The sequence below is a fragment of the Dermacentor albipictus genome, chromosome 4 (assembly GCF_038994185.2).
Source record: "Dermacentor albipictus isolate Rhodes 1998 colony chromosome 4, USDA_Dalb.pri_finalv2, whole genome shotgun sequence".
NCBI lineage: Eukaryota > Metazoa > Arthropoda > Arachnida > Ixodida > Ixodidae > Dermacentor > Dermacentor albipictus.
The window spans coordinates 103,507,635-103,519,649 of record NC_091824.1 but is presented as its reverse complement, the minus strand read 5'-3'; the positions used below and the strand labels follow the sequence as shown (position 1 = coordinate 103,519,649).

The window sequence follows — 12,015 nt, the reverse complement described above, 5'->3', positions numbered from 1 at the left end:
ACTAATGAAAGACCCCCGTAGACTTTCGCTTCATACTTTTTCATATCCTACATTCCACTTTGTGCGTTCCGTCAGTTGAGCTGCTTGGCTTTCTTTGAGCTGCGTGCTGTGTGGGATAGCCACGTGCACATTGGCGAGTTCTGCAATGGCTGGCTAGTGAATTGTTAGTGCTCTCAGCAACTTCACGTAAAAAAACAAACTATGGGGTTTTACGTGCCAAAACTACTTTCTGAATATGAGGCACGCCGTAGTGGGGGACTCCGGAAATTTGGACCACTGGGGGGAGGGGGGGGGGGTCTTTAACTTGCACCTAAATCTAAGTACACGGGCGTTTTCGCCTTTCGCCACCATCGAAATGCGGCCGTCGTGGCCGGGATTCAATGCCGTGACTTCGTGCTTAGCAACCCAACACCATAGCCACTAAGCAACCACGGCGGGTCACTGGCATGTTGTCGATCACATTGTGCTACGCCGACGTCCCTAACGTTCCCCTAAATCTAAGTACACGGGTGTTTTCGCATTTCGCCCCCATCGAAATGCGGCCGCCGTGGCCGGGATTTGAGACGTAGAAAGGAAAAAGAAGGGACTCTGGTCTTGCAGAAGGTTGATACATTCTTTTTTGAGAGACACATGCTGCACGACTGGCACTGGCTGAGATGCATTTCCTTTAATTTTTTTATTAAGTTAAAATGAGATATTTCAATTGAATAACCTGCGAGCTACTACGATGACGGTCCTTGACCTTTAGAAAAAGAAAAACCGTACTACTAGCGAAACCAGTGACTGCTAATGGGAACGTTTACCGTTTTTCGATGCGTCATGCTCGCAGTTGTTATGACAACTGTTAAGTGATTGTGACGTTCAATCCCTTTATATCGTACTGAATAAGGAAACATACCTCATGAGTGTGGTGCTGCCCAGGGAACCTTCATTAACGCCAGCTGTCCTTAGACTGAGGATTGAATATTATAGCGTATTAGGCCTGTATTTACGCAGCCGGGTCGATTGATTGAAAGATCAAATATTCAGTTACACATTCAAGACCAAGGATGACAGAACGCCGAATGTAAATGGACATGTATATACAGGGTGTCCCAGTTAACTTGGACCAAGATTTTTAAAAAGCCCTAGAGCTCTAGAGAAATCGTACCGACTGCATAGTAGCGGCAGTCGTATGTATTTACAGCCAGTATTTTTTTCATCACGAAGTATTAATTAGTTAATGGCTTTTAATTAGTGAACTTTTAATTATTGCTTGAATAGCAAGCACATTAATTACAATGCTGTAGGGCACCTTAAGTAACCTCCGAATCAAGCATTTATTTCGTGCTGAAGTGGTCCTGCTTGCGTTTTTCCAAGGAAAAAAAAAGCCCGCGGAATACGTGAAATACGAAATAGATGAGCACTCGCACGCCGCTACTCAAGCGCCTACAAGCAACCATTGAAAGATATACGGCTGCATTCTCTTATCGCCACGTCGTACAAGGTTCCGCAACGCTTGTCAATGCGTCAGCGGCGTGTTCTCTTGACGCCGCAACCACCACATAGCGGGAAGCCCTGTATCGAGCTGCCGCCGCTAGTAAAGCCGTGTATCCGTGGCTATTCGCTTGGGAGCGCTTGAGTAGCGGCGTGCGAGAACGCATGTAAATCGCATTTTGGATGTTTCGCGCGCTTTTGTTTTTTTTCTCTGAAAAAAAAAACAACTAGGCAAAACTGAGCACTAAACAGGTGCTTGATTCGGAGGCTTTTTGATCTGCCCTACAACATTGTGACTGATATGTTTGCGATTCAAGCAATAATTATAACGTTCAACAATTAAAATGATATATTTAAGTAATAAAAATACTGGCCGTAAGTAGGGTACGACTACGGCTACTATGCAGTCAGTACGATTTCTCTAGAGCTCTTGGGTATTTTAATATAGTGGTCCAAGGTAACCGGGACACCCTATATATATATATATATATATATATATATATATATATATATATATATATATATATATATATAATGGCGTACGTGAGTTGTATGCACCAGCATAAACTATAATATATAACACGTAGGTATAAGAGCGAAAAAAAAGAAAGAATGAGAATAAGATAAGTTCTCAAGAAGGATCAGCAGTTCTCATAATACTCGAAGTCTCCGCCATCCATTTCACTAATCTGCTGCTTTCGCTTCTCCATACTCGAGCATTCATCAGAGAACCTTTGTTTACTCTGTTCCTGTACGTATATCGACGTTCACTTCTCGTAAACCCTGTTTATTCACTTCTAATCTCATCGCATTCAATCTCCTTCGTCTTACGCGTCTCTCTGAACCCTGAACCCGCTGCTTATAATTCTCCATTTTCCTCTTCCTTGTCCGGTAGCAAATAACAAAACCAACATCGCATCTAGCATCGTCTCGAGAAAACCGATACAAAGCCTCTACTACAGCTCCTTAAAGAAAACACATAAGAAGGTAAAATAGAACAAACATAGAAAGAAAAGAAAGGAGGATATGGCAATATACGGCGCCTGTATTCTCCGGCGGCGGCGGCGGCGGCGGCGAGTGATTTAAAAACGAAAGGCGAACGGAGGGAGAAGAACGATACGATGCTCGATAGAGAAGGGAGCTCATTCATTTTCTTTGCCCCTTAAGGCTTAGGCGTCGGTCGCTTGTTTGTTGCGCGCGGATGCATGAGCGTCCTGTTATGAATCTGCGGCCTCTTGCGAACGAACGAGCCGGGTCGAGCGCACTCGCTCGCTCGCTATTGATTTGCACGCATCGTTCCGCCGTGGCGACAACGACGACGAATAGGCCTCGCACGGCGCCGCCGATGATATCCGGCGCCTCCAGCAACCGGCTCCTCCGGGATGCGCGCTTCGCCGTGACATGCGACTGCTCTCCAGAGAAGCCCACACTCTCCTCCGCCCCGTTCGCACGGCGTGGCCGCCGCCAGTACTCTTCGCCGGAGAGAAGAGAGACGGCGGAGACGGCGGCTGCTGCGGCTACGCGAACCGAAGGGGAGTCGGCGGAGCGCCGCAAAGTCATCGGTCTTCCTTTGTGAGCGCGCGAACCCATCGTCGTGTCTCGCTTGTTGGCTCCGCAAGCTTTTTTTTTCCCCCGCTTGCGCACGTCTTCGACCTCCGTCGACTGGTTCGGCTTGGCTTGGCTGGCTCCCGGCGGCTTGCTTGCGGGGAGGCCGTCAGCCAGCGAGCAGCAGCCGCCGACCGATGGGAAACGGTCGACCATTCTTCATTTTGTGCGATTACTTGGCGTGTTTCGTTCGGAGAATAAATCTCCGTTAGCCTCTCCTGCGCGCCTCGCCAGCCTGGGATAAACTGGCAAGAGAGGTAGCAAGGCGCCAAACGGGGAGAGTGCCGGGGTTGAGGTCTTGTACATACACTGTTCGGCCGTGGCCGAAGTGGAGAATAAGACTCGCTGGAGTTGGCATCTTAGTCTTTCTTACGGTTATTTTGTAACCCGGCCCTTTTTACCTCTCTCCTCACCATCACTTTGTTGCTGTCTTCTGGCCTAAAGAAACGAATATGTACGCAAAGGAGGGGAGGCGTAAGGAGAACGCGGTCAAGCGTTATTATAATAAGAGTGTTTGCGGTTAGTGAAAGAGGGGTTTGGTAGCCAGCCAACTGTAGCAAGCCATGATGCTTTCAATTTTACCAGCGCGTGAACGGAGTGAAACCCAAAGGAAATGCGCCACGTTAAGCAACCAGGACAAAGGGGCGCCCAGCTTGAAGAGCAAAGGAAATATCGCTTATTCAAATTTTCTCCGGTGCTTTGTGGGAGACCTTTTTTGACAGGCGAGGAGAAGAAGTAGAAAAAAGAGACACCCACGGGGCAGCGTGCCTATGTGACCATTAAAAAAGGCAAAGAAAGGGCGTTTATATAGAGAGGCCTACAATACCTATATTGAAGAGAAGCAAATGTTTCCATCTTAATTCTTGGAGAGAATTAATGATACCCCGCCGACATGGCTGCGCAGAGCCATACGTTCGTGGGCAGGCTTTGTGAAGGCGATGTAGCCCACCGGACTTATATACCCACTCGGCCGGCCGAGCTTCCGAGCCCCTTTATTTTCTTTGACAGATTGTTGAACACACCATTCCGGTTCGCGTTGTCGACTCATTTGCTCAACTGTCGTCTAAAAAAAAAAAGCAGCAAGAAGAAGCATATGAATGGTAAGGTACCACGACTTCTCTCGCTAGCGTTTTGTGTCTGTTTTGTTTTTACGCTGTTTTGCGCAACAATCTTGTCAAGAATGCGCTTTTACCGCTGAATAGCCCTGGGGAAAAACTCGCAGTGGAGCAAGACAGCGAACGTGCTCGTAAGGAGAGAGCAAAATAACTTCGACGATAATAAAAAATAGAAAACGTTCGACATGCACTGCCGGTCCGGTCTATACCTGCGGTGACTGCCGCTTGTGATTCCAATTCTATCAGTTTGTACGTTTTGCAAGACTCGTTTCAGTTCTTTGGATTTACTATAGATCGCAGTGGCGAGGAACCTGGAAATATATTCACATATATTTTGCTCGAGATGCTTCTTCTGCGCTTTCTGTATAGCATACGTGCGGCTGTCTGAAGCATTTCATGACGTTGGCGAAAATTTTACGGGCCTGTCGGCAGCGTCAGGTGCGTTTTCGTTCCCTACACTGCCAGCCTATGCCAATATTCCCGTTTATTTTCTTTCTTGCAGTTGTGCGTATGAAATTTTCTTGGTGCAGCGATTTTGGGGATAGATGGCGCCGAATCCCAGTTCTGGTAGAGAGGCGAATACAACGTGCATGCCCCTGTCCGTATTGACTTATCTCAGCCTCTGCTTCCATACGCTACGAGCTGCTGTAATTCTTCCTTATGCTTGAGTGTTAAAGCTTTACACCGGTACGAATCGCGCACTTGTACACTACTTGAAGTGTACCATCTTAAGAGATCGTTTACATTGTCACAGTGCATCCTCCCAGACGTACTCAGTGTCTCACTTTCTCTCTTTTCTTCTTTCTATTCCCCTTTCCCCCGCCGCCAGTGTAGGGTAGCAAACCAAATGCTCGTCTGGTTGACCTCCCTGCCTTTCCTGTCCTTGCTCTCTCTCTCTCTTTAGACGGGCAGCTGTTTCGGTTTCTCTCGGCTACCGGTGTTTTTGCCCATGACGTGCTGAAAAGCAGTCACTAACATGTCGCCATCCCGAAAGAAGAACTCGTCATGAAAAGAAAAATTTCCATACCTTTCTAGTGAGGATTATATTGAGGGTGTGCTACGTGTGGATTATACTGCCGTCATCGTTGATGTCGCCAGCTTGCCCCTTGTAATAGTTTTGGGGTAGCGATTAATGCTTTTATTTGTTTGGACATTCTGGGTGATTAATATACGATTAGACATGTCATTGTTGAATAAATAATTTACGTGCCCTGCGTAACTTTTCCCGTTCGCCATTTCGACATCGCGCCACATTTTCAGATCACTGTGCTTGCTTTTACTGGCTTTGTTATTTGCAATATGCATAGTTCTTGCGGAGAGTCAGGCCCGACCACATGCGATCTCAGCCATGAGGTATGGTTGGCGCACCGCTCTTATGAAGAAAAAAGATATGACTCTTCTGACAAGTTGCGAGAACACCGGCGATGATGACATTAAGTTTTGAAACTTATTTGGAGAAGCGCTAAACGACGGCACAATTTGCGATGAACCCAGCCAAGCGTTTCGCAATAAAATTAAGATTGATGTATGGGTTTCGTCGAAGTCGTTCATTATGCCTGATTCCGCAGATTTCGTTATCGAATAAACTGACCATGCGCGCAGAGACAGGCCTCAGAAATAACAAACTGATTAATGTACTCTGCCTGTGCTTCCCCATGAGATCAAAATTAGAGGCTTGGCGGGCAAACTACACGCAAAGAGAAAGAAGATGAAACGAATGATGAAAAGAAAAAAAAGCAATTCACTGATGATTACGATACTCTCTAATGCGAAATTTGAGTGCAGCTCTACATGTGTTTTCATTTCGCGATATGTTGGCTGGCGCGGACAATTAGTCTCGTGCGGCTCGTTGCAAACGGAGCGAAGTGTGGCGTGACTGCTTCGATAATCGGGAGATCGCGAGAGGCAGCGCGTGTGTGACGCGAGTGCACAATTCACAACAGCGGCCGCAGACAGATCGCCGCTCATGCAGCGCTTCATTACCACATATGGTTTAGGTGGCGTCATCGGTGAACAGACGACGCGCGCTACTCTGGCGCCATCTCGTAACCATCGTCGCCGCAGAGCCCGTCTTGCATGACCCTACGCTTTTCTTCGCACGCTTTCCCCCCTCCCCCGCTTTCCGCCATATGGTTCCGCTGCACCCTCCTTCTCCTCTTTCCTTCTCGCACTCTCTTCGCTATCGCTGTCCTTCATCCCGCGCTGCTCTCCGCGTTCGCTCTTTCATGTTTCCCTGTACTCGTTTGCTCGGTTATGGTGGACGCCGATGATCGCCGCAAGAATGGGGGTCTAAGAGCCGCGCTCTAAAAAAATAAAGACGGCTTTTCCTTCATAAGATAGGAACAGATCAGCGAGAATTTTAGAACTTATAATTAGCTAAAGCTCAAGCAACAACAGAAAAAAGCGGCCTTAGAGAACACAAGATTAAGACTAACCAGTGTGCCAGATCCCTTCATCTGCTCAGTGTTTAACTAGACGCGCGTAATAATAAATAATTCCACACAAGGGAAAAAAAGACAGTGAGGGACAAAATAAGATATGATCGCCCAGAGAGACAATAAAACTATAGCGTGTGACGCGGAAGTTCAGTCAATACAGTAAAAGCTCGTTAATTCGAACCGCAAGGGGAAGACGCTGCAGTTCGAATTAACGAAAGTTCGAACTAACGAAAGTGAAGGAGGGCAACAGTACACTGCGATTTGGAAGCAGTAGGGCATGTCAGAAATTTGGCGTGTCAGAAAGTAATGGCGTGTGCCGCGGGCACACGCCATCTTCAAGTCGAAGCTCTGGGTCCGACTGTGCCACACCACCGATGTCCACCGAAACGAACGTTAGCCGAGGCTTAACACCATCACAATGAATCGCGACGGCCGATACCTCCTAAGCTGAAAACAGTTGCACAACCGATGAAGACTGCCGAGACAAAGACGCTGAACACGTGAAGGTGGCGAAGGCCCTCATGCGTTGGTTCTTGATTGCAAGCGCAGCTGCGACGTACTTGATTCGCTGTGTTTTGGAGCTTGCCGTGCCATCTCCACACAACATTAGCAGCTGTACAAGATTTGCAAAGCCTCCGAGATTCGCAACGGGCAAGAACTCTCGGAGGTTACGTAGAACGGAGAGGCGGCAGCCGCCGCTGCCTTCTGGCTGACCCCGCGTCGGTTAGATTTTTTTCTGATTTTGCCTTCTGTCGCCGTTCTCTCCGTTTCGGAGGCAATACAGCCTTGCGTGTAGGCAGTAGGCGCGCTTCTCTGGCCGTGTGTCAGGCGAGCGTAGTTCGAATTATCCGTGAGGGAACCTTCTCGCGTTCGAATTAACGGACTTTTTTATACATAGACTTCTGTGGAGCTTGGCCGGACCAAATCGTACAGTTCGAATTATCCATAAATTCGAATTATTGAAGTTCGAATTAACGAGCTTTCACTGTATCAAATGATTAGGGTAAAGGACCAGATAAAAAAGGCATATTTTAATCTGGACTGTGCAGATGTGATCAGCAAGAACTTCAGTCATATAATGACGGCCACTTTTTTTTTTCCTGACCATTCAGCTCAGTGAGACGTAATCTCACATTTTTCTCAACGTCTGCATTGGTTGCGCGCAGGAGGCATACCCACCGTAGCAATGAACTTAGAAGCACGATGCCCGGGGGTATGGCATTGTAAGCTTTACGTCGAAGCAACAATGCGACGGAAGTCGAAGTTCATGGAGAAACTACATTCATGCTCCAGCCAATCGCTTCCTTTCCTTGTTGGTGCATGCATTTGCGTTCTGTCGACAAACGGATTCGTCGGTGTTCCTACTGTCTGCGCAACATGCTCTCTGCTGGCGCTCTTGGAGTACGGAAACAGCTGCCGCACGCATCATCGATAAATTGCATGCACATGTATGTGCAGAACGCTACATATTTAGAACGCCACATATTTTATAGTGCCCCTTCTATTGTGACGGGCGTGCATGTATTTTTCTACGACTCTTACCACTGCATCATATCTTATTAATTCATAGGCGGGTTTCTGTAGTGGTCTTCCTTCTTTCCCGCGTCATCCCTTACACACTTCCCACATTTACCCCTTCCCTACCCTTATCTAACCCACATTTACTCTTGCAGTTTAACTTCCTTGTTACGACGGCAATGGTGTGTTTCCACTTTCCGTCAGCGTTTATTCGTTTAGTTTAGTTCTACGCCGACCGCGGTGTGCTGTATTTTGCTTACCTTTTCTTTCCCTTCGTGTCTTTGGTGCGCCACCAGCACTTAGGTGAAGTTAGTCGGACCAATAGCCTATATTCAACTATACCCACGCTATACTTGTCAAACCCCGTGACAAAACACGATTTACGAAAACGGGCTTCTCCCCACAAACTCCCTAGCTGAAAAGAAGCAAGCTTTCAAGGGGCATTTTTCACGCGTGTCGACACCTTCAAGTTCCCGTCAGTTATTGCGTACGCAATCTACCGACCGTAATAGGTAGCCAACTGCTCCTTCGCACTCACCTGCTGGCACGATAGAGAAGGCGCACGGGTCCCGCTGAATGCCCACGGAGTTCGTGCCCCAGCAGAGGAGCGTTCCGTAGTCGTCATCCGATCGCACAGAAAATGCCAGTGTGCTTCGGGAGCCGCTCGAAGAAGCGTCCTGTGGCGCCAGGTCTCGGCGCCGGCCGGACGCCGAGCTGTTGAACACCCAACGGAAAGTGGTCTCGGCTGGGTCGGCGTCCAGCTCGCAGCGCACCGACACCGTCTCTTGCTGTGAGGCGCCGTACACCCACTTCTGGTGGGTCTTGCACACGGGCGCGTCTGCAATGAGGAAATGCTTCGTCTCTATCGCAGTAGGATGCACGGCGGCAACGAGCTTGTGATAGAAAGAAGTATACCCCACGTACCTAAACCGAATTGAATTCGGGGGTTTTAGTGCCAAAACCACAATTGTATTATGAGACTCCGGATTAATTTTGACCACTAGCCGAACAGGTTGCAATCGCGCTGGCTGTGCTCGATGGTCGCAGAGAGGCAATATATAGTGATTCCAAGGCAGCCATTAAGGCCTACCAAACCGGTATGGTCTCCCCCCAGGCCCTCCGCATTCTCCAAAGCGCCAAAAGTATCTCTCCGCATTCTCTATTTTGGTTTCCCGCTCACTTGGGGTTGATTGAGGGTTCTCCCTCTAACCCTAACGAGGGCGCACACGAGGCCGCGCGAGGACTCACTGACCGCGCCGCCTCAGCAGTCCCTCAGCCCCGCGGTGAACCCTTGCTTACGTTTAACGAGATCACCACGCACTACTATCTGTCAAGACGGGTCTTCCCCCTCCCGCACCCCGCCTTATGTAGGGCGCGGGCGGTTACCCTTCGACTTTTACAAGCCCGTGCGTACCCTAACCTCGCGGTTTTTCATGCCATATACCCCGAAAGATACCCCAGTGCGGACTGCCCTGCCTGTGGACTAAGGGCAACATTGGACCATGTGTTGTGGGGGTGTGAAGCCATCGGCTCCTCCTTCAGCGAGGATAGGTGGGCTGCGCTCTTGGGCAGCCCCGAACTCAGCGACCAAACCCTGGCCGTCCAGAGTGCCCGCGACCGGGCCGTCAAGCTCGGCTTGGCGGTCCCTACGTGGGACTAGTCGGGTGGCGCGGGGTCTCCCCTGCGTCTTCTCTGGACCAAAATAAAGTTACTTCACTCACTCACTCACTCACTCACTCACCAGGGCACCTTTAACGTGTTCCCCATTGCGCGAGACACGGGTGTTTTTACAGTTCGCCTCCATCGAAATGCGGCCGCCCCGGCCGGGATTCGATCCCGCGACTTCGTTCTCAGCAGCGCAACACTATAGCCGCTAAGCCACCGCGGCGGGTCACGTTCTTAAAATGAAAAGCACGCAATATGTGAAATGGAAACCTGTATGGCTAACAGAGAAGTGGAATAAACAGCGGACCGGGAAAACTGCAGGTGTGGAAGGGAACTGCACCGTGCCCGTTCTAGTTGCACGTATAACACAGAGCACGCTCTCTAAACAGACGCACTTGTGTACATTATTGCTTGATCATCCCACAACATGGCTACAAATATTGCCTGCGCTCCATGCCTGGGGGATTTATTCTGCAAGTACCCACCGAGCATCTGATGGCGTTCCAGCCGAAGTGAAAGCTCGTTCTTGGTGGCCATAAGGCATAACGAATGCAATGTACAGATGAGCGAGTAAAGACAGGATGGAGTGGACTAGGGAAGGACGGAAGGAAGGAAGGAAGGAAGGAAGGAAGGAAGGAAGGAAGGAAGGAAGGAAGGAAGGAAGGAAAACTTTATTTGGTCCTGCTAGTAGTGATAATTAACCACTAAGCTGGCCGCTTAGTGGTTGATGGACTAGGGAGCAAATGTGAATATAGAAAATTGTAACAGAAAAACAAAAAATGAATTCACCGACGATTACGATACTCCCAAATGCGAAATTTGAGCGAATCTATACGCGTGTTTTCATTTCGCGATATATTGGCTGGCGTAGGCAGTCTGTCTTGCACGGCACGCTGCAAACGTAGCAAAGTGTGGCACCACTGCCTCGCTAATCGGGAGATCGTGAGAGGCAGCGAGTGGGTGACGTGTGGGCGCGATTTACAGCAGCCGCCATAGACTTCTGCTCATGCAGCGCTTTCTTTCCATACAGATGTTGTGCGCTACTCTGGCGCCATCTCGTAGCCATTGTCGCCACAAATCTCGTCTTGTGCAACACTACGTTCTTCTTCTCATGATTTCGCCATACCCTCTTCCTCCGCTTTTCTCATCGCGCTCTCTTTGCTATCACCGTATTTCATCCGCGCTCCGCGTTCGCTCTTTCATCCTGTGCTCGCTCACTCGGTTACGAGGATGCCGAGAGACGACGCCGACGCCCCCCGCAGGAACGGGCGCCTAACGAGCTGCGCTCTAAAAATCCAAACAAACTCGGGAGATCTTATGCGATTGTAATCCTATAGCATTATTTGGAACGGCGCACCAATGTCATTGTACTGCTTCCGAGATCGGTCTGCTTTATTCTGCGTCGACTACAACAAGAAAGGGCGGCGAATGTTCTGTAAAATGCTATCGCCTTAAAAGAACACACTGACAGCCAGAATATGTCATGCATATGAAAAAGAAAGCAACCGTGCATGGATTATAGGAGATGAGTGGACACGAAAGGAAGGACACCGTGTTGAGCGCAATGGGGAATGAGATGAATTAAAGAGTTTAGGAAAACAGCCGAAGATCGAGGTTATTGCTGTAATTCCGAAACAATAGTCATGTGCCTCCTTTGCGAAAACTTCATTTGCGGGATCGCATGTGAAAGGATGAGAGTGTATACGCCAGGAAGCTAAATCAAGGCTGTGAGATACGGTGGAGAACTTCTGTGGAGAACTTCAAAATAATTTCGACCGACTGATACTCCTCACTGTACAGGGAACTGTTTTACAAGGACAATTGTGCGTTTATGTTTTATTTAAGAGCAACCACAACGGCGTAAAACCAAACATTTATGACAGCTCATAACCAGAGAGCAGAGAGACACGGCTGCCGTACAACTGATGACAGGGCCCGCACGAGAACTATGACTATAGTTATGAGGTAGATTATAACATGTGAAAAGTAGGACACCCACGTCTGCCCGTCTGTATATTTATGTCGAACATTTATGTAAATGAGCCAGCAAAGAAAGGTTCACGTGTTTGTGCCTGTGCGACCAAGAGAGAGAGCAAATGATAAATGAAAGGTAGGAAGTGTGATCAAAATTACCAAGCGCTCCAGGGGATAATTAGTTTATACCAAGGTGTGCTTGCGTATCGTCTTTATTTTTTGAA

The 12,015-nt window shown here is 48.6% G+C and overlaps 1 protein-coding gene across 7 annotated transcripts in view; it reads right to left on the bottom strand.

Moving 5' to 3' along the window:
* Positions 1 to 12,015, bottom strand: part of LOC135904583 (neural cell adhesion molecule 1-like) — a 695,421-nt gene that overhangs the window by 30,114 nt on the left and 653,292 nt on the right. For all 7 annotated transcript variants that reach the window (XM_065435438.2, XM_065435437.1, XM_070537287.1 and 4 more), the window contains one exon: positions 8,691 to 8,990. In XM_065435438.2, the coding sequence (XP_065291510.1) occupies positions 8,691 to 8,990 (300 nt within the window). The remainder of the gene's footprint in view (positions 1 to 8,690; positions 8,991 to 12,015) is intronic.